This window comes from Rousettus aegyptiacus, unplaced genomic scaffold (genome assembly GCF_014176215.1).
Source record: "Rousettus aegyptiacus isolate mRouAeg1 unplaced genomic scaffold, mRouAeg1.p scaffold_m13_p_17, whole genome shotgun sequence".
Classification (NCBI taxonomy): domain Eukaryota; kingdom Metazoa; phylum Chordata; class Mammalia; order Chiroptera; family Pteropodidae; genus Rousettus; species Rousettus aegyptiacus.
In genome coordinates this window covers 13,437,394-13,458,879 of record NW_023416292.1, presented here as the reverse complement: position 1 = coordinate 13,458,879, position 21,486 = coordinate 13,437,394, and the positions used below count along the sequence as shown (strand labels likewise).

Sequence of the window (21,486 nt, the reverse complement as noted above, 5' to 3'; positions counted from 1 at the left end):
CATCTATTTTCAGCTCTGCTTAGGAAAAACCAAGAGAGAAAAAAAAATCCACTTAGGTTAACATGTGAGGGACTTCCATCGATCCCATCGAAATACCACTGTTTCTTGTCGAGTAGTGGCGTCATGATTTAGGGGACTGGACTCGGCTCCCTAGCGGGCCCATGTGAACTCAAGCCAGGCGTTGGCACATTTTTCCTGTAAAAGACCAAGGAGTAGCTGTTTGGAGACTGGCGGGCCCTACAGTTTCTGTTCGTGACTGCCGAACTCTGCCACTGTTGCGTGCGTAGGTGGTCACAGACAGTATGAAGAGAAAGAGTATGACTGTGTTCTAACAAAACTTCACAGAAGCAGCTGGTGGGCAGGATAAGGCCCACAGCCATGTTTGCTGACCTCTGGCCTAAGCCTATCACAATTCTCCCTTCCCTCTCGCCAGTGATTGGGGTATTTAGGTTTAAACCAACCAATATAAAGCGTTTTTCTGGTGATAGTTACTGGTTTAGAGACAGGCATATGAACTAGATTGACCCCATGAAGAGGAAAGATTTTTGTCTGACGTTAGGGGTGAGGGGTTTGATCTCTTCCTGTCTACATGAGTAAAGAAGCATACAACCCTGAATGTAGCTAGCCATCAGTCTACAACTACAAGAGGAATCGGCCTTTAGATGCAGTAGAGTCTGGGTGATGGGAGAGAAAGACAGAACTTTCACCCTAGATGGTATCATGAGACCACAGGATAATTGAACCCTATTTCCCACCCAAACTCTACATTTTCAATTATGTGAACCTATAAATTTACTTTGAGTTAACATTTCTAATACTTGCAGCTAAGTCATCCTAGCAGATGGAAAACTCGAAACATTTAGGACTCTCAAAGTTTGCAGACACTAAAAAGAATTGATAATTGTTTCCTTTCCAGAATTAGAAATAAATGGGAAAAATGGGAATGAAATTATGTTTTTTAAAAAATGTCTGGATTGGTGAGGGCGGGTGTTCCAGGGGGCAGCAAATGACCTTTAATTTAGGAAATATCGAGGTTAGAGGATACTTTCTCCGTGATGAGACCGAGAAGGCGGATGCCAAGAGGCACCGAGGATCTAGACTGTCTGTCTGTCTGTCTGTCTGTCTGTCATTAACTGTGGTCTCACGTGCAGGTCCTTTCCCTTTGTCCGTCATCTTTGGGCTCTAAACATAAGAAAGTACTTTTCAAATGCATGTCTAAAACTGAAAGAATAAATGTGATTGTAAACCTGAGGCCTTAATGAAGAGTTTATGAAAAAAAAAAAAAACTTGTAAAATGAAAAAAAAAACTTTTCATAGTAACATCTCATTTTAAAGTTTAATGTTTTTTATATCAGCCTTACTATAATTACATCATTCTTTTATATGCATTTTAGTCTGGTTTAGTTGTATGAATTTACAGCTTTGACAATCTATGCAATTATTTTAATAAGAGAACTTGTGTTTTAGAACGATTTTTCTTCCAAGCAGTTCAAATCTCATCTTTCCATATATCTCAGTTTAAACATTAATATGATGACAGAAATTACATCTTATCTAAATAACCCCTTAAGAATATCAGGAAGATATGAGTGTAAGCTGATGCTCATTCAAATGTAAGAAACTTTCACAATCTGGTCTCTCTTTGCCAAGACATTCATGAGAAAGCTCGGAAACACCCTAAAAAGAGCAACGGAAATCACCACCAGGGCAGGCTGTTAGGTGAATCTAAAAATGGGAATTTTTAGCCAGAAAGGCAAAGGGACATATAGATAACAGGATTGGGAAATGGCGACATATACTCTTGTGTAGAGAATCCTAAAGTACTAGAACCAAGGATAATTAAGAGGTCTTTTTACTGAAATGAAAGAAAGTTGGTTTTATACAGCAGATCAAAACTTCTAGGAAATATAGATATTTAAAAGAGAGAACTGGTTAAATTTATAGATGCTAATTCCATAATATGCTAATAAGCACATTTGAGGATATTTTGGACTGTTTTCCTAAACATTTAATGTTGGTGTCATGGAGGCGACTCCCCCCACCCCAACATCCGCTGGTGCGCCTGTGAGGTCCGGCCTGGTGTGGTGTGAGAGGATGTCGACGTAGACCAGCATGTCTTTTAGGTGTGCTCGCTCTTTTGGGTCTGTCTGTGTTCCGGAGGGAAAATCAGCATCATGGTTAACTGGTTAGACAAGATCTGGTTCCGAAAGGAAGCCCATTAAATTGATTTTTATTAATCTAAATGTATGCAGTTAATAATTCTTCAGAAAATCTCAGCAGGAAAGAATAGAATGTAGATAATATTGGGACAGTTACCGTTAAAATGGATTTTTCATCAGGCCCTGAAGGGGTCAGAAGATTTGGAATAGCTCTCTTCTTAAAAAATATTAAATGTAAGATTAAAACCTAAAAACCAAACCAACCAGAAAAAGCCCACATCTTTTACTCAAAAGGAAATTTTCTATGTAGAGCTCAGGTAATCTCTCTCTCTCTCTCTCTCTCTCTCTCTCTCTCTCTCTCTCTCTTTCTCTGCAGAATCTTTTAGCATAAGTATAATCCATTTTAAGTTAACCTGAAGCACAAAAAATGTATTCAATTCTATATAAACAATTCTGAAAAACCAAGCAGTCATATTCTGCTTTTGCTGAGATTTTCTAAGGGTTGTATTAATAGAGGACCCTGAGAGTTAAACAAACAAACAAACAAACAAACAAACAAAAAACAGTAAAGATAAAAGTTTTGTTAAAGCAATGGCGATTAAAACTTACTCTGCGGTGTATTTATATAATAAAAAGCAGAACATTGAAACAATTGTCCAAATAATTCAAACCTATAATAGATTCACCTAAAATAGCTAGATAGGCTAGAGAAATGTATCATTTTGGTTTAAGGTGTCTGAATCACTGTGTTAATTCTCCTCCTAAACCTAAGTAGACATATTGAGGCTGTGAGAAAATTTTAGGTTAGTGAAAAGTGTCTCTAGATTTTTCTGTGATTCTTGGTAGCACTTTTTATAATTGCAGTGGTCTAACGGTTCCATCTTTTAACCAAAGTCTATTCCAATCTGCAGGCTTCCTAAAAAAAAACAAAAAAAAAACCCCATACACCCTGGGATGTTTGGGGATTTCTGTGTAACCAGGCCCCAAGAAAAGCTGGAGCCATGGAGACAGCTCCTGGATTCTGGAGTTCTTTCAGACCACGCATGCCCTTTGCACTAGGCCAAAAATAATTTCTAATGATTCTAAGGAGTTCAAGGATTGAGTTACTTTATCTGGTGCTCTGATACCCAGATTAAGTTGTCAGACCAAGAGAAAACCATCAAGACCTGACTGGATGCTGTAAAACGATGTTGCGTAAGGATCTGAACTCACTGTGCACTGAAGGATTGCAAAAGGTAATGTGAAAAGGAAAGGGAAATGCGCCCTAATAAATAACGAAGTCTTTATTGCTGAGCTGCAGGAGAGGGGTCACTGCACAATACAGTACAGAAGGACTAAGAAATTAATGTTCTGTTTGGCGACCCAACTGATTTTTGTTGTTGTTCGTTAGTGGGAGAAGAGTGTGTTTATCCAGTGAGAGGCTTAATTTGTTTTTATATCGTAGCTGAATGATACTGCTAGAGAGAGGTGTGGGCATGGATTCATGAGGGAGCCTGAGTGGCCTCAAAATGAGGGTCAAAGCAGATGGTGAGGAGCCAACTGCAAAGCGCTGATCTGGGCACATGCAGAAATTCCAGCTTCGCTGTCAGTACTCTAATGGTCGAAATTGTTACTAGAGATTTAAAATGCGTCCAGAGTTTCCTACTTAAAGGCAGACTCTAAATGCTATAGAGTTCCCCAGACTTGATAACGTTAATTATTAAAACTGCATTTAGAAACACTGTTTCTTGGACTGGTTTCTGACTTCTGAAAGGCAGGCCCAGGGGGCTCTGTCTAAGCGTGGCCACCGCTCGCTTCCAGCTTTTCTTGTCACTCCCTGACCCCGACCATAGAAACCCAGGGAAGAATTTTCACTGCGGTGAGCTCCTTCGCCTCTGGTTCAAATGTCAACATCTCTGGTCCAAGCACTGGAGAGGCTGAGGAACCACAGGCAGCAAATAGTCTCTCTAATTGCCATCTCAGACAGGATGAGCGCCTTTCAATCTGAGGGAACCCAAGAGCCAGCGCGCTCCTGAGTCTGCTGAAGGTCCCTCTTAGAGAATCGTTTATCCTCTCTTGTTTTTTTTTTTTTTTTTCTGCCTCTTTTGTCTTTTTCTGAGCATGTACCCTCTTTGCTTCTCTCCACTTGTTGTGGTGGTAAACAAATACTTGATTTGAATATTTGAATATTTCTGTCTGTAATAACCGCAGCAAAAAGATGCAGGAGAAGTGTTCTTTGTGCCCAGCTCTGATTTCCCCACCAATTCCCGGCCCAGGTGGATCCTCAGTCAACCACAGAAAAAGGATCCTCTCCCTTTAAAAAGCAAAACTTGAGCTTGGGTCCAGCCCTGAGCACGGGCTGTGGGAACGCCATATAGATTTCTGCATTAAATGGGAGCTCGCCACTCCAGGCGGGCGGCGCGGGGCGGGGGCTTGCTTCCGCGAGCACTGTTTTCTGGAGATTGGCCAACCTCAGAGAATTTACCCAGATGATCCAGGAAACACTGGATTTCCATTTATGGACATTTTCTTTTACAATTAAGGACGAGAGGAGTCATCTTTAGCCCTGATTGCTTTATCTTACATTTAAAAACTTTATGCAAAAGCTGACGTAATCAGAACTATCTGGATTGATAAAGGGCAGAGAGTTGACACCGTGGCCCTGTCCGGGGCTGGCATGTGAACAGCCAGTGCTTCAGTTTTTATCATAAGTGAGTTTGAAAGCGGGTGACATGCCAGACATTCCTGCCGAAAGTTAACTAAGGTAATGATGGAACTCAAGGCAAAATTCAACATGTCACTCGCAATTCTCTGTGAGAGGCTGGGGTGCAGAGGTGCCAGTTCTATGAAGTGATTTACACGGCATCGTAAAAAGAAAAGTCCCTGGGTGATGACTGAGCTGGCTGTAAATGAAACAATGGACAAAGGGGACTTCCAGGGCTTTGGCCTTCCGGCCACACCCCAGTACCTCTCAGTCTCTGGAACTGCATGACTGCAGAGACGGTCACCCCCACTGATAGCAGGAGTTACACTCCAGATGGATGTGACCACGTTGAGGAAGAGAAGAGGAAAATCCAAGTGCTGACTTCCTAGAACGAAAGTCCAAGACGAGTTTGAAACGTGTGCCCCTAGGCAGGCATTTCAGAAAAGCATCTCTTACCTTTCATAAACTGTCAAAACAGACAGGTTTCCAGAAGAGGGGTCCCCCTCGCAATTCTCGGGTGGTCTTTTCGCCTGATGGTCCTCAGAGCTCGTCAGAACCAGCGGGATGTCAGGGCTGGACTCACCTGTGCTGTGGCTTCATCACAATGTCTGCAGACGCTGGGTTTGTTTCCAGTCCTGAGTTCGAGTTTGCACATTTGAGTTAAGGTATCAGCTTACTTATCAAGTAGATTTTTCTTTTATTTTTTATATCGGTTTTATTGAAACGTAATTTATATACAATCAAATGTACCTATTTTAAGTGTATAATGTGATTAGTTTTGACCACTGTCATTTCAGAATATTTCAGTCATCCTCCCAAATTGTCCTCATCCCCATTGCAGTCAGCCCCCTACCTCTGGGAACCGCTGATTTTCTCATTTTCCTTGTAGTTTCGCCTTTTCTAGAATTTCAGATAAATGGAATCATACAGAATCTGTTTTTTTGTGTCTGGCTTCTTTCACTTGAGAACGATAAGTAGTTCATTCCCTTTTATTGCTAAGTAGTAGCATCAAGTTGATTTTTGTCACATTTTTATTGTGTTAAAATACATATAACATAAAATTTACCATCTTAACCATTTCTATGTGTATATCGAGTCGATTTTTGTTGGTTTGAAAACAGATTTATTGGGATCGTATGGAAAGGCAAATAGTTTTTTGTTGCCTTTTTGAAAATCATGTATTAATTTCAATTGATCGTAACAATATATTTAAATCCATCTTATTTTACACTTTCCCTGAAATATAAGGTCCTACCCCACCTTATTAAAAATGAAGTTCTAAAGGCACAAATCTTGAACCATTTGGCAGGCAAATTTAAACATGAAGGAAATTTCCAGATATGCAGCAAAAATACAAATTAATTAACAACTTCCAAATAAACATTGATAATCTGGATTTGAACTTGGATTAGACCAAGAGTTTCATAGAAGTTTAAAATTATGATTTTAAACTTATTTTAAAATCATAGTAACCAGTTAGTAGAAAATTTAAAGCAAATAAAAATTTCTTTCTCATATATTTGTTAGTAATTATAACAAGGAAACACTGATGGTGCTTAGTTGTTATTGCTATGATTAACACTGTTATTATTATTAATTATTATTATTGTTATTTACTTGTATAGTGCATATTATATACCTGGTGCTGCTCTGAGTACCAGATAGGTCTCATTTAATTTTCCCAACAACCTTACCAGCTAAGTGTCCTATCATTACCCCCATTTTACAGGTAAAGAAACCAAGGCTCAGAAAAAACTAAGTGGCCTGCCTTGATGAGAGGTGAAGTCAGGATCTGGCCCTGGCGATCGGCTCCAGAGCCTTGGAGTTTCACCACTAGGATACTCCTAACCCCAGCAACGAGCTAGAGAAAAATTCTCAAATTGGCAGAGGGGGCTGATATTGTCCCTGAGCAAGGCGGGAGGTTAAGCCAGAGCAGAGGCTGCAAGCCTGAGCCGGAGAGGTCGTTTATGTGGATGAAGAGGCCCAGGATAAGGCAATGGGAAGAGGTGGAACCGAGAACCATTGGGGTGCATTGCTCACATAAAAGAGGCCGCTGGTTGCCCTGGTGCTCGGGGGCCTGCTGCCCACTTTCTGGCCCAGGTCCAGGCGACCGGTGGGGTCCTTTCAGAGCTGACATGCGAGGAAAGCCAGAAATCTGTGTTCAGAGTCCATTGTGCCTTGGCTTCGTTGATGTGGGCCCATAGTCCACAATCTAGTTGGGGTGCAACGGATGTTGATAAATAACCACTGACTATGTATTGAACTCACTCAGTATTGTGAATTTGCCTTTTTGTATGGGGCTTTTGAATCTGATCTAGCAAAGAGTTTATGGACTCTGGAACTAGATTGCCTGATTCTGAATCTTGGCTTTGCCACTCACTAGCAGTGTGAATTGGAGCATGTTACTTGATCTTGCCGTGGTTCCGTTTTCTCATCTGAAAAATGGGGATATTAATAGTATACCTATTTCATAGTTATTTCAAAGAATGAAAGGCTATTATGTGTAAAGGATTAACGACAGTGCTGATGAACAGTAGGTACTATATATGTGTTAGCTATTCTTATCACTCTCCGAAAAATGATGGTAGGTGAAAATACCTGTTCCATCCTTTGAGATTTAATAAACTATAGTAATCTGTACTAAAATAAAACGTACCTTCCAGGCTTATTTTTGCAGGGCTCTGTTCCTTGATCCTTCAGGACTGTGAGTTTTTGCACAGCATCGATGGGTGGGAAGTACAAGGTACAGGCAGCTCAGGGATGTGAGTTCAGCCTCTGCAATACACCAGCCGTTAGAGGGGGAAATTCTAAATAGCTGGTCTCTGCAAACTTTAGCGGTAATTGGGCACCGTGAGTTTTGAGAGAGAAGAATCTTTACGTGATTTGTTTGAATCCTGGACAAAGTAGAAGAGGACCGAGCTTGGGATGAGAAAATTATAAAGTTTTCTTTCTAGTCCTCAATTTCTGTTACTGGAGATTTTCAGTAGCCAGTTCGCAGAAGCCTACCTGGCCCCTGTGGTTCTTCGGTGCTGTGTTTGGAGCCCAGTTATTCCTGGACACCTGGTTCCGGCTCTGTATTCTGTACAAAGCCACGCCAAGCTCGCTCTGTCAGCTCACGCGGGTCTTAATTACATGCATAAACTGAAATCCTTGCACCTTTTGACACTTAATCACGTACTGCCCTGTATTGTTCGTTGCCTTACATTGCTCTCACCTATAGAACTATCCACAGATCATTTATTTAGTCGGTGAACGACAATTTATTGGGGGCCTTTGCAGTCTTTGATGATGAAAAACAGGGCTAGTTGTTTTAGACACTGTGTTGTACATACTGTATACCTATAAACCGCTATTAATTTTTAAATCTCTAGGAGGAACCACAAAGCCTTCTTGACTGCCACCTCTCTGAATTATTGCCACCAGCCTCCTTAGGGAAAGGAACAATGCAGGATACACCAAGATTCGTAGCTTTCTAGCTGTCACTCACTTCACCGAGCACAGTGGACATGAATAATATTCAACAGCCGGTCTCAGCAAAAATTTTCTAAGGGGCCCGCAGAGGATGGCAGGAGAAATACGCTGTGAGATGGAAAGGGAATGGAAATGCGGACCCACTTTCGTACTCAGTTTAACAGAACATTTGTTTTGCAGGGACTGTGAGCCAGATCCTGTACCAGTCGTTAGTTAGGGGTGGAGAGTGCTCTCTCCTGCCTTCAGGGTGAGGTGCCGGGACTTAGAGTTGTCAGGAGATGGGAGAAGGAAATTATGGGGACTCAGGAGAGGAGCCCTTGGCCCAGCCTGGCGATGATGAGGGAAGGGATTAGGTGCCAGCAGAGTGGGTGGGCTGGGGGCAGGGCTGCTAACCAGAGAGGCCTGAGAAAGAACCAGGCCCTGTGCACTCTCAGAACAGCCTGTTTTCCTCGATGTCTTTCTTCTAAACCAGGGCTGGTCAGGGCTGCCAACTTACTTCTGAGTTTGCGCACTTCCCACCGGGCCTCCCAGTTTGAGCAGGGGCGGGCTGCTAGCTACCTCTGTGACTCTGTGAATTCTGCCCTGGACCACCCCGGGAGAGAGAGAGGGCTGGGGGAGGCGGGGTGGCGGTTCTAGCACATTCCTCCAGAAGGCTCCCTGGGCCGCAGCCTCTGCACCACACCCTCGGCCGGGCCAGGTGTGCACGAGGGGGGAGCCGGGGCTGGGGTGAGCGCTTTTACAGCGGCGTGTGCTGTTTGTCTGCCTCCCGAGGGCTGGGTCCTCCTTATTCACAGGTGAGTCACACCCTGAAACAGGCTCTCTTCCTGTCAGGACTGAGTCAGGTGGAAGAGTCGATAAAACCACCTGATCAAGGAAAACGAAGGCACAGCGGAGCGCGCAGCGAGATCCGCCGGGCTCCAGGCGCCAGGCAGCGACCCCTCCAGCGGCGGACGGAGCGCCGCCGGCCCGGCCATGCCCGCGCTCTGGCTGAGCTGCTGCCTCGGCTTCTCGCTGCTCCTGCCTGCCGCCCAGGCCACCTCCGGCAGGGAAGGTGAGTCTGCTTCCAGGAGCTGCGACCTGGCCTTTCTGTGCACACCGCGCTGGCCGAAGGCACCTCCGAGGATGCCCACCTTGTCCAGAACCTCCTTAGCGCACCCTCCTCCTCCCCAGCCTGGGGCTTTTCCGGAGCCGGGGTTCCAATAAGGCTAATATTACTATATAAAACTGTCTGATTTAAAACGTGAAGCCAACAGGTGTGCCGAACCTTACCTTAACAATGTTCCTTGATTGCTTTTTCAATCAAGGGGCCCGTGTGCGATCAGTAATATGTGGGTGTATAAATGCTTTTCCCATTCTGTGTTTTTATTGATGGGATTTTGGCGGGGGTGTTTTCTGTGACCGTGAATGCGACAGAGATCCAGAATGAACCTCTTCAAAAATCCTTCTGGAATTCCTCTTTCGTCTTTGGGGTAGAAAGCGAGTCATAGCAACGCTTTACTTTCACATAACGTTACTTTCTGTAGTGTTTTCACGTAATCGTCATTCGACAGACATTTATTGGGCGCGTGTGCGTAGATCACTTGATCTTATCTGGGGCACCCAGTGGCTGTCGTGGCGTGAGAAGTTCCTCTGGTGTAAACAAAACTTTGAGAGCCTAGCAACTGCCGGCTGTATGCGTGTGTCAGCTGGGACAACACCTGACCGGGCTTTCCTTGTCACTTAGTCTTAGTGGTGATACTCGCCTGTGTGATTACCCAGAAACTTCATGTTTGTATTGTTTCCCGCACCTGATGGCACTTAAAAGAATCGTTTCAATAGGTTCAAGAGCCGTTTTCACACGTGCGCAAGATGTAAACATGGGACGGTGTCCGTGTGTGCCTGGGCTCATTTAGGTGTGCCCTTTATTACTGTGCAGTCCGGGCGATGCTGGCCTGAGTTATATTTGAATGGCATGAATATTTTAGCGTGTGTTTGAATGCACTGATACAGTCCTTTTTTTTTTTTTTCCTAAAATAGTTTTGGAATTAAGTTCCAGCCCTTCATTGTGACTGCCATTAAAAAAAAAAAAATGATCATGTAGGTTAGGTTCCTTTAGAGTTAGGATAAATAGTCTTAACCTAGTGAAGTATGTCCTATGAGGAAGGATAGTCTCTGAATATTAGAATTCAAAAGGATGGCTCATAGACCAACTGCTACAATCCCTTGGCTTAAAAAAATGAAGAAAAAAAAAAGGAAATGAATTTGCTCAAAGCCACACAGGCAACTATTGGCAGAGATAGAACTTGAACTTGATTCAGGGGTTCTTAGGCTGGAACTTTTGGGACCACATTACAGAAATATTAAGGAGACAAGGTGCATATGTTTTACATAATGGGTAATTATATATTGAAGCAATTTTGCTCTCAGTTATACTTGAGTATATATGTGTGTATTAGCATTAGATAACAGAAGTTAATATGGAGGATATTATCAATTGTTTGATAAAATCAGACTCAGAAGGACAGAGCTTAGACTCTTACTGCTCAAGGATGGCTCGGCTCTGAGCATTCTGTCTAGAACATAAAGTCAGTTCTTTTCCAGATGTTCCCTTTCCTTGGGGGCGGACTACTTAACATATTAGTCTCCCTCCCCAGAGGGCTTCATTTTGAGGTTCGATTAAAGTGTGAAAAAGTCAGCATCGGGGTAGAGCACACGCGCTTTCCAATTCATGGGATGCTGGAATGCAGTGGATGTCGGACTGAAAGTATGGCACTTGCCACCTACCAAGGTGAGACACATCCGTGTCTTGTGAGCTGCACCTGTGAGAATCCAAAGCAATGACATTGCTTCTTGGTTGTCCTCCTACAGGCAAAATTATGGTGGTAGATGTAATCAGCGAGACTTTCAGGGTTGGCTTCAGTTAGAGCACAGGTGTTAGAGTTAGCTTAACTGGCTTCAGGTTGTGCCTCATTCACTCACTAGTTCTTTATGAGTGAGCTTTCAAGCTCCTCAGCCGCTTGGAGTCAACTTCTTCACCTGCCACGTAGAAGCAGTAAGACTGTGCAGCCTTGTAGAGATAGTGAAAGGACGGGAGGTTATTGTAAAGTGCCTTAAGATGCCTAGGATCACATTTCTTTACAAGGTCTGAAGCCAACTGTACAGGTTTAGTGAACTCAGATGCCCAGAGATCAGTAAGGGAGATAAAGACTCCCCTTCAGGAGCCTGGTTGGTGTGAGAGGATGTGGCACGTAGTTCCAATGGTCTGGATCCTAGTTCACATGAGGAGGTTTGACTGGAGAAGGTGCTAAAAGGAAATAGCAATGAGACTAGAAATGTAGCCAAGAATCTGGTCGTGAAGAGCTTTGCAAGCCAGGCTGTTAGGATAGATAGTGCCCTGTAGGCAAAGAAGAGTTGCAGATAGTTTATAAGCAAGGGTGGGCATGATCAGATTCATGTTTTAGAAAGGTCACTCACTCAAAGGCATAGAGGGTGCAGCTGATCTAGGAGAGGCCAATAAGCAGCCATTGCAATAATCTAAGCGAGAAATGGTGAAGGCTTCCATTGTGGTGGTAGAAATAATAAAGAGGAACTGGTTACAGAGATATTTAGAAGGTAAAATCAAAAGAATCTGGTGATCCAGTGTGTGTGTGTGTGTGTGTGTGTGTGTGTGTGTGTGTGTGTGTGTGGAATATAAGTAAGGGAAAATCACGAGAAATAAAGAAGAGGCCAAGATGGGTCCAAGGCTTCAGGTCTGTATGAACAGTTAGCCAATGATGCCACTAAAGTTGACGAGGATGATAAAAGAAGGATCAGATCTGGGAACACACTGGAGCAGTGAAGAGGAGGGAGTGGGTTCCTGTGGGGACCTGTTGCATTTGAGATGAGAGTGGCAACGTCTTATAGTCCCAGTGAACAGCTGGAACGCTGATTTTGAAGTTGAGAAGAAAAGTTCGAATTATGAAGTTGGGAGCCCAGAGATGGAAAACAAAGCCTTGGCAATAGATGAGACTACATGGACATGGAGGTGAAAGAAGCCTCGACTCTTGGCAAGGAGAAGGAAGAACGATGAAGGAGGAAGGAGCATTGAGGACAGAGGAGAATTAAGAGTGTTTTCTTAGCCCAAGAGTTACCAAGAGTTTCAACAATGTAGCGATAATAAACAGTACTCACATATACAAATGTGAATATACAAAGATGAGGACTAAAATGACTTTGCTGTTGGAGTCAGCCATCAGGTAAGATTTGAAGCAATTATTCTGGAATGGTGAGCCCAGAATCCCAGATCATTACGGATCATTAATTTGGTTTCTCCTGTGGCCTGGTACCGGAAAGGAGGTGCTATGGACAGTGGAGAGAGCCCCTGGACAGGTTTCTACTCGCACATACATTCTGCCATTTAAATGGTGAAAGTGGTATAGCCTCACGCATAAGAGCGCAGACTCTGAGGTAAGACTACCTAGGTTCAAATCCCAGCTCCATCCCTTACCAGCGCGGGGGTTTGGCAAGTTCCTGCACCCATTATTCAGTTTCCTCAAAGATGACAATAATAAATAGTGGCAATTATTACATGTAAAGCACTTTGTACAGTGCTTGATAAGCAATCACTATGTGTTCAGTATTACTGTTATATAACTGTCCTGCCAGTACTGAATGTCGGTATATTGCCTCATGGGTTTTTAGTGGTGAAATTTTTGAAGGCTCCTTGAATTAGCTCAGAAAAGGTGATGAGAAGCCCTTCTGCTCAGGTCGAAATGAACCCTAAGTTTTACCCAATGAAACAAATGCAATTCCTGACAGGGAACCCGAAGCAGATTGGAATTTTAAGATTCGATTTCATATCATCTCTTCTTTTTTAAACCGCCAGACCTCATCGCAGATTCAGCAAAGCTGTTACGCTCTAGACTATGAGCAAATATAAGATGACCCCCACATGAGATGGTCTCTCACTTCTCAGTGGGAAGGTCTGCACCCTCTGGACCACTGCCACCCCAAAAAAATAAAGGAAAGGATTTTTGCCAACTAGGTTATGAAAACATTTAGCAATATCAATGCAGTGGTCACATGTCTCTTTATATGTAACTTAGTAAATTTACACAAACATATTTAAAGTCACATTTTATAAAATAATAGCTTAGAAGTACTGGCTAGTTCATTCACATTTCATGAAGTATTTATATTCAGATTCTTTCCATTCATCTTTAGCATTCCTGAAGCCACTTTGATACAGTTTCTTTTTCACTTCAGACTAGGTAGTTTGAGGTACAGCCCTATTTGAGTCTGCTTTTGACGCTGTCCCTGGAAAGTATACCATTTTTAAAACGTTTAAAAATCGTCCTTAAGCACACATTGTGATCTTCACAACATACTAATCTTGAAACACTTATTTATACAATTTATGACAATTGTAAGATAATGAAAAATTATGAGAATTGTGGTTAATACCTTGGCCTCTTTCTTACTGATAAATCTCCAAAACATTGATTGAGGTCATTTCAAATTATCGTGTCTTCCCCAAACAATACTTTATTTTTTAAATAAAGTATTTGAGAGAGTACCATATGATCTGAGAGAATTTTGAAAAGACTTAAATGTGTCCTTTGTTTTTCCTGAGAGGAAAAAAAGGGGGGAGGGAATAAAAACCTTTACCTTTTATTCAAGTGTGTACAAGAAACAGGAGTATAGAGCTGGGTTGGTCTATAAGCTGGAAGTTTCGGTGTAGGCTTAAATTCTGGGTGCCCTGAGCTGGGGGTAGCCAGCCACTGAGTTAGCTCTGCTGATCCAAGAAACTGAGGAAGAGCTTGGATTTGTGTTTATGGGAAGGTCAGAAGTGTGAAATTAATATGTCAATCCTGGCAATATTTTTCCCATTAAAGTTCTTAGTGGCTCAACTGTATTGACTTTTTTTTTCCCCCAGAAAAATCTGCAAGTTCAAGACTTGAAACATCCCTTCTGGACCAGTGTAGAAACAGGAGCCTCATAGATTCTAGAAGACTCTGATTTAGTCACAACTTAGGCCTAGTCAGTTACTAAATCCTCACTGGGCTGTGTTCTAACATAAGCCCCGGGTACATGACGTAATATTTGAATCATATCCAAAGCCAAAAGCTAAGTCTTTTCTGTGTCTCTGGGTGACTGTATGTCTGTGTATGCGCCTGCCCAACAGACCTATGCTTCCTTACTTCGCAATTATGAAAGATGAAAAGAATGGTTCTTCCTCAGCGCTGATCAGTATAAGGGCTTGAGTCCTCCCCCTGAGCTGTGTCAGAGGAGAGGTGGCGAGATGGACCCTCTCATCTTCCTTATTTCAGCTGCTGCTTAAAGGGGCGTATGACAGACAGCTTTTGCTGGGCCTTGCAGGAAATGCTCCATGCTCTTTGGGTAACAGTCAAATGTGCTTTCTGTACTGGAATGTTTTCCTTTAGCGATGATCTCATGGAAAATAGAAATTGCTTTACTGCAGCCAGAAGGGTGTGGGGCTACGTGTGGGTGGACGGATACTTTCCTATAGAGTCCTCACCACGAACACTGCCGAGTCCTAATGCTGCAGCTGGCACAGCTCTCTCAGAGCTGAGCCCTTCAGGGTGCCAGGTGTCAGAGAGGGGGAGGCTCTTCTGTATCTCTTTCATCTTAATCTCTCGTTTCCCCTTTGAACTCACTCACACTGAGCCCTCAGCCTCCTCCTTTGCCCTCGACTCTTTTGCTAGGTAGACATAAATTGGTGTCCCCCACCTCCCTGTTCATTGGGACATTCTTTCCCTCTCCCCACTAGCTGCCTGGGCCCTGGTGGGGAGTTAGGGGAGACGTGGCCAGGTGTGGTCTCCTGGTGTCGTCCTCACTAGGCCGAGTTACCTGCAGTCCACATGTGCCTTTTCCAGTGACTCCTTTTAAGCCGTACCCTCTCAAAAGGAAAATGTGGCGATCTGAGTTGGCATTGACTCTAGATAGCTTTAGACTATTTAGAGTTGAAAAGACTTGCCCGTGTTTTATCATTCGGAGTGCTCGGTGGGATGAGAACGCGGACCCTCTGTTCAGAGCACTTCGCGCTGCGGACCGACGGGCACTTCCATGTCCTGGGAAACAAACGCATCAGGCAGTTGTGGCTGCGTCAGCTGAAGAGGCAGCTTTGAAAAGTGGGGGCGAGAAAACCAGATTCGGTTAAAAGACTCAGCGAGGGAAGTGCCATTTCGGTTTTCTTGATTCCAGTTGGAAACCATGTTGCGATTTACCTTAAAAAGATAAAGCTGGAAGCAGACATTTACACATTAAACCGTAAAATTCAAGATCCGTTTCAATGATGAAACGTTCCGATTTTTGTGTTAAAGTATTCGCCCAAGCTGAGGAGCACATTAAACCTTAGGAAAACCTCACGTGGGAGGTTCTAACACTAAAAAATACTTAAAAACATCATCATCACACATAAATATATAATATAATAAAAATACTCGTCATCTTGAGTATCTCAGATTTGGAGACTTTTTGATTTTTTAAAATTTTAATTCATTTACTTAAAAAATTTTTCAATTCAAGTTGACATGCAATCTTATATTAATTTCAGGTGTACAATATGGTGATCAGACATGTATATAACTTACGAATTTCCACTCCAGTATGGAGACTTTCATTCTGGCAAGTGGGATGATCACTTCCTGGGCCTTTGATACCAAGCTGATAGAGTTCCCTTAGACTTCATGACTAATGTGCAATTGGAGAATTCGTAAAAAGGATTTAAAATACATTAGGATAGATTGCTATTTAAAGGACACTTTCAATAATTGCTTTTGTTCCGAAAATAAACACTTGCCAGTTATTTTTCAAGTGAGTATACTATGCTCAACTTTGATTTTATTCGCCATTTTCAGAGGTGAAAGTTACTATCTTTGAGTGTAAGAGTTTGTCAGTGTACATGAGGCCAGTTCTTTGACTCAACGAAAGGGAATGATATCCAATAAGATAAATTAAGATTTAATATTTTTAGCGTAACTTCTTGGAACAAACGAATTGGAGGAAGGTGGTTGGGATTGTTAGCCCCTACTTAACCTCTTCCCATCATGATGCTTTTCTTTTACAAAACAAGAATTTAAAGAAGCAGAGGCAGTAAAGACAAAAAAATATATAAGTGAAAACGAATGGGAGAGAGAGAAAGATCTCCCAGTGGGGACTGGTATGTGAAATGAGGCTGGAAAAGTAGGTAAGACCATGAAAGTGTTTGCAGGCAATGCTAAGGAATTCTGTTTTTTATCCTAGAAGTAAAGGATAACGTTTCAAGCAAAGAGGTCATTGGTAAAGTGTGTATTTTGAAAAGGTTTTGTGACTGCCCAGTGGAGGGAGGCAAGAGAAGTTGCAGGAGATTCAGTTAGGGAGAAACCGCAGGCAAAAGGTAATTGGGGTTTGGTCTAGAGTGGCCACAGCGGAGGTGAGCTTGGGTGGACTTGAGCTATTTAATGGGTCATATCGATAAAATGTGCTGAGTAGACTCTGGGCAGACTCTGGGCAGATGAGAAAGGTGGAGAGGAACATGTAAGGATGGCTTCCGGCTTCCTGCTTTGAAGGGATGGCGGTCACGAGCTTGGCTTTAAACGTGTTTTGTATCGAGAGTTTTTGAGTTGGAAATGTGAAGTGGTTGGTTGGACATGAGAGTCTAAAGGTGAGAACGAAGTCTAGCCCAGGGAAGAACCTCGGCGTGTCAGCAGCGATCATGGTTACTGACGCCCTGTGCTCGCACGAGAGAGAGAGAGAGGAGAGAGAGAGAGAGAGAGGGAGAGAGAGAGAGAGAGAGAGAGAGAGAGAGAGAGAGAGAGAGAGAGAGAGAGAAAGAGAGAGAGAGAGAGAGAATATATGAGAATGAGAGAATGAGAGAGAGACAGAGAGACAGAGAGAGAGAGACAGAGAGTTACGTTCTATCGAGATCGAGAGGAGGCGACAGAGGTGCGGGCGTAGGGGCGCAGTTAAGCGCTCTCGCGGGAGCTAACGAGAGCGATCGCGCGCCCATATCCATGGCCGAGAATGGAGAGACGAGCGAGAGAGAGTTAGTTAGTTCTAGAGAGAGAGAGAGAGAGAGAGAGAGATTGAGAGAGAGAGAGAGAGAATATTCTGACTCTAAAAAAAGCCAAACAAAAACATACAGAAGTCTCCCAGGAGCCCAGGGACCCAATAAAAAATTTTATCAGTACAATACACAAAGTTTTCATTGTCTATAAATATGGCATTCAGTGGGGAAAAAAGTTTATATTTCAACCAAAACACCATGGTGAGAAGGGAACAGGAAGAATTTTAAGAGGAACGTGGCCCTCTGAGTTAGAGGGAGTGTCTGGAGACTTCAGGGTGCCGCCCGCACCCTGTTTCTGTGCCAGGACTGCCTGCCCACCTGTGGTCTGTGAGCCGGGAGCTGTGGAGATGTCCTGCCTGCCATCTCGAAGGGCAGCCAGCCTGGGGCTGCGTGGGAGGAGGGGCCGGGTGAGGGGGCAGGCTGGAGAGTGTGAGATCAGTTCGCAGAGATCAGGCAGCTTGACAGGTAGTGTACTTGGCTGCTGTGTGGGACTATCTCAGGGGCTAGGAATTTGAGCATCATGTTTGAACCTGACAGGGTGAGTGCTGGCTGCTGTTACGTAGAGCTTTGCTGCTCTCGCTTCCATTTCAGCTACTTAGTGCATTAATACTGATTCGACTAAACAGCAGCAAGTTTAGGAAATAAGTTACCTGTAATCCCCTGTGAATGAATCCAAACATAAATCATTTAGAGACGACACTCCATTTCCTTCTTTCTTTAGAGGGAAGGTGTTTGCTCTGTGTCTCTTTTCTAGAATTTTGTGCCCCTCATTCCCTTTCTGAGACATTGAATCTTTTTCTCTCCTTCCTTTCGAGAAACTCTCTTCCCTTGGATGCCAAAATGTCATACCATTAGGTATCCTCTTGGCTTCTGCCTTTCTGCCTGTTTCTTTTCCTTCTCCTCCTTCCGTGAAGGAAGGAAGTCAGGCAGGAAGGAGGATTCCTGAGCAGGACTTCCAGAAGTCCCTGAAGAACTTCCTCACCCTCCCTCACTCCCTTCCCTCCCCTACATTTGATCCATCCCCCCTTCCTCTCTCTCTATCTCTCCGCTCTTTTCTTTCCTCCTCTCTCTCTCTCTCTTCCTCCCCCTCCCTCCTCCCTCCCTCTTTTTTTATTTCTTTTTTTTTATCCATCCATCCATCCATCACTTGTCCCAAGCTCTGGCTTAGGTACTATGAGAGTACAAACGTGTGAAATGCTATAGAGGAAGTAAGACATGTACACAAATCGTGCTGACGTGGGATAAAAAGTAATCAACGCCAGGAGAGAGGTGGGGATGAAATCCTGTGGGCATTCGGAAGAGGGAGAAGCTGTTGAAAGTTTATCAGCAGGGACCCTAAAGGATCTGATTTATGCTCTTGAAAAGATCACTCTGGTTGTCCTATGGGTTTAGGGAGGGTGAAAGTGGGTAGTGCCCCAGGCAAAGGAAACAGCAAGCCTAAGGGCCTGGGGAAGGAAATGCTCGGAGCATCCCAAATTCTACGTTTTGGAGTCCAGTGAACAAGAGAGAGAAAGAGGCATGAGATAAATTTGCGGAGGTCAACAGGGCCAACTCTGCAGGGTCAGAGTCTTGAAAAAGGTTTGGGTTTTTAATTTTGTTATTACTGTTAAAGCACTGAAAACACAGTGATTCCATAAATCGTACAAAGATGGCAGTTGGATCGCCCTGATGAAAAGCAGCATATGCTTTTAAGTTTAGAACAACACAAGGAGGATCCGTTGATACACAAATGATCGGATCAGTGCCAAATGGCTAAAAATTCTCGTAATTTCTTGCAACGTTTCCTATGGGAAATTTAAAATGAGGTCTTGATGAACTGCAGTCACCAAGGGTGATTATGTCAAGGCCTTGCCCCAAGTACAACCCGAGGAAATTTTCGGTTTCCTTCCATTCTCCTAAGGATACAGCTTGGAAACGGCCTTTGCTCCCGCGCTTCCTGTCTCGACCTGTTGGGATCGTGTGAGTGAGGGTGGGAGTGCGAGGTGAGCCCCAGGGGTCCCACACACCTTGCTCCATTGTTCAGAGAGGGTCCCAGCTCCTCCGGTCTGCATGTGGGGTGGGGGCGGGGCAGGTGCGTGTGGGTGGCCGTGGGCTGATCCGCCTGAGTCTGGCCGCCCCACCGGATTTTCTAAGAACCACCTTGAGGGTCAGTGACAATGTGCTATTATAGTTATTATAATAAATACATAAGTGCCAAAGAAGCAGCATGCAGCGTAGCCAGATATAATTGCCACCCATGCTTTACAAGGCTGAAAAAAATATGTGAAAATCTGAGTTTTTGAGATGTTTATGGAGGCCTTAAGGTAAACTTGGTCCATCTCGTTCCTGTAGCTGTGACAGAGACAGTTATTGAGGGTGTTGGAATGGGGGGGGCAGAGAGAGGATAAAACAAAACCTTGAAGAGAGGTCCCTAGTGTGGATAGAGTACACTACGAATGCACAGTCACTGAGACTAATGGATGGGACCTGGCACTTGTGATACAGAATTCAGTGAAGAGGAAGAAAAAACTCACCTCGCTCGATTCCTAGACCCTGTCAGGCTTCAGGTCTGTTCAGTGTTCGAGTCTGATTTTTTTTTTTCTGTATTTTCTGATGCAATGGCGTTTTAAGGCCGGGTCTCAGATCTATGCCTGTCCATGGTAAAAGGATGAAAGCGTGGATGATGTGAATAGGGTTTGACAACGCCCAATATGTTTTAAGTAAATATATATATATATATTTGTATATTAAATAAGTACATTCTAAGTAAATATATATTTTATTGACATAATAAAACACTGGCAAATCCCTTCTTTGAAATCTTGTTTCTTCGTGAAGTCACATATTCCAAGCACCCAGTGCAGCCTCCCTGTTGGGTGTGAAGTGATGTTTATTAAATAAATGGAAAAGCTGTACATTTCATTGGCTAAGGACAGAAGAAGGAGAAAAAGGAGTAAGAATCAGAGAAACAAAATCTATCAAGAAGGTAGAGAATGGGAGCTGAGGAGGGCCGAGAGAAAATTTGTAACAACAGGACAGGCACGTGGTTTGATACATTTGTTATATAAATAATTCACGATAACTGACAAGAAAAACATGGTGCCCAGTAGATAAATGGGCAAAGTCACAAGCAGAGGAATATCAAAATAAAAATAAAATAGTGAACCGCCATGGCGCTTTTCAGCTCTCCCTTCCAACTCGCCTTACCACCCCCCGACTTCCGGGTTCCTCTCACTGCTTTATGTAGTTCTCCCTAACAAATGCCCCTCTCCCAATATTCTCTCTGTATTACTTGTTTATTTTTTTCCCTTCCAGCTTCCATGAAAACTCCCATGAGGTCTGGGGCATCTATTGGTTTTGTTTACTGCTTTATCCCCAGTGCCTAGAACAGGGCTCGGCACACAGTAACATAATTAAGTGTTCAGTATATATTTGTCAAATGAATGAATGAGTGAGTGAATGAAGAGAAAAGGGAACTGTCCAACACCCCCATCTTTACACCTCCATCGCTCGATTTTGTGTCAAGGCTCCCTGATGGAAACTAGAGAACGCACTTATGAAATTCGATGCTAGCCCAGAATTTGCAAGAATAGCAAACAGATTGCAAAATAAAAATGAAAAAAAGTTCTAGACATAAAATTAAACAAGGTTAAACATAAAGGAAGGGAAGTATAATAATAAAAAAAACATTTTTAGAATGTTCTCTTGTTTTAAAATGTTTTACAGGCTTATATTTAGGTTTATTAATCTAAAGAAATCGTTATATTGTAAGTTACCGAGAAAGGCCATTTTCTAGACTGGGCTTCTCTGGAGAAGGTCATCCCCATCACAGAGAACAAGGAAGAGTGTGATTGCTAAGTATCGATATTTGTATTTTTAAGGAATATCCAGACAGGTGTGGGGACGTGTGGAGTCCTTTAAATGGTCAAAACACATCTGGGAGTTTCCTGAGGTTTAAGAAAACGTTCATTCATTGGCCCATTAAAAAAGTGCTAAATGCCTCCTGTGGACCGGACAGTGCGCCACGGGCCGGGACTCCGTCTTCCCTTTGGAAGCATGAGGTGTGCTTCCCGCGGCCTAAAGGGCAGAGCCCAGCGCAAAGGTTTGCCCAGCTTCGTTTCGAAAATAAATTTAGAAAAATTTTCTGCCAGCATTTGGGGATCAGTAGA

General features: G+C 43.3%; 1 protein-coding gene across 6 annotated transcripts in view; it reads left to right on the top strand.

The window, feature by feature from the left end:
* The first annotated feature begins 2,565 nt into the window (after window positions 1–2,565).
* LAMC2 (laminin subunit gamma 2) overlaps window positions 2,566–21,486 on the top strand; it is a 56,970-nt gene continuing 38,049 nt past the window's right edge. The window contains exons 1-4 of one of the 6 annotated variants that reach the window (XM_016145581.2): window positions 2,566–3,394; window positions 5,321–5,507; window positions 6,572–9,010; window positions 9,145–9,364. In XM_016145581.2, the coding sequence (XP_016001067.2) occupies window positions 9,286–9,364 (79 nt within the window). In that variant the 5' untranslated portion in view covers window positions 2,566–3,394; window positions 5,321–5,507; window positions 6,572–9,010; window positions 9,145–9,285. Of the gene's footprint in view, window positions 3,395–3,882; window positions 5,508–6,426; window positions 9,011–9,126; window positions 9,365–21,486 lie in introns of those variants that run through there. The other 5 variants (XM_016145580.2, XM_016145583.2, XM_016145582.2 and 2 more) reach the window with 5 other exon arrangements.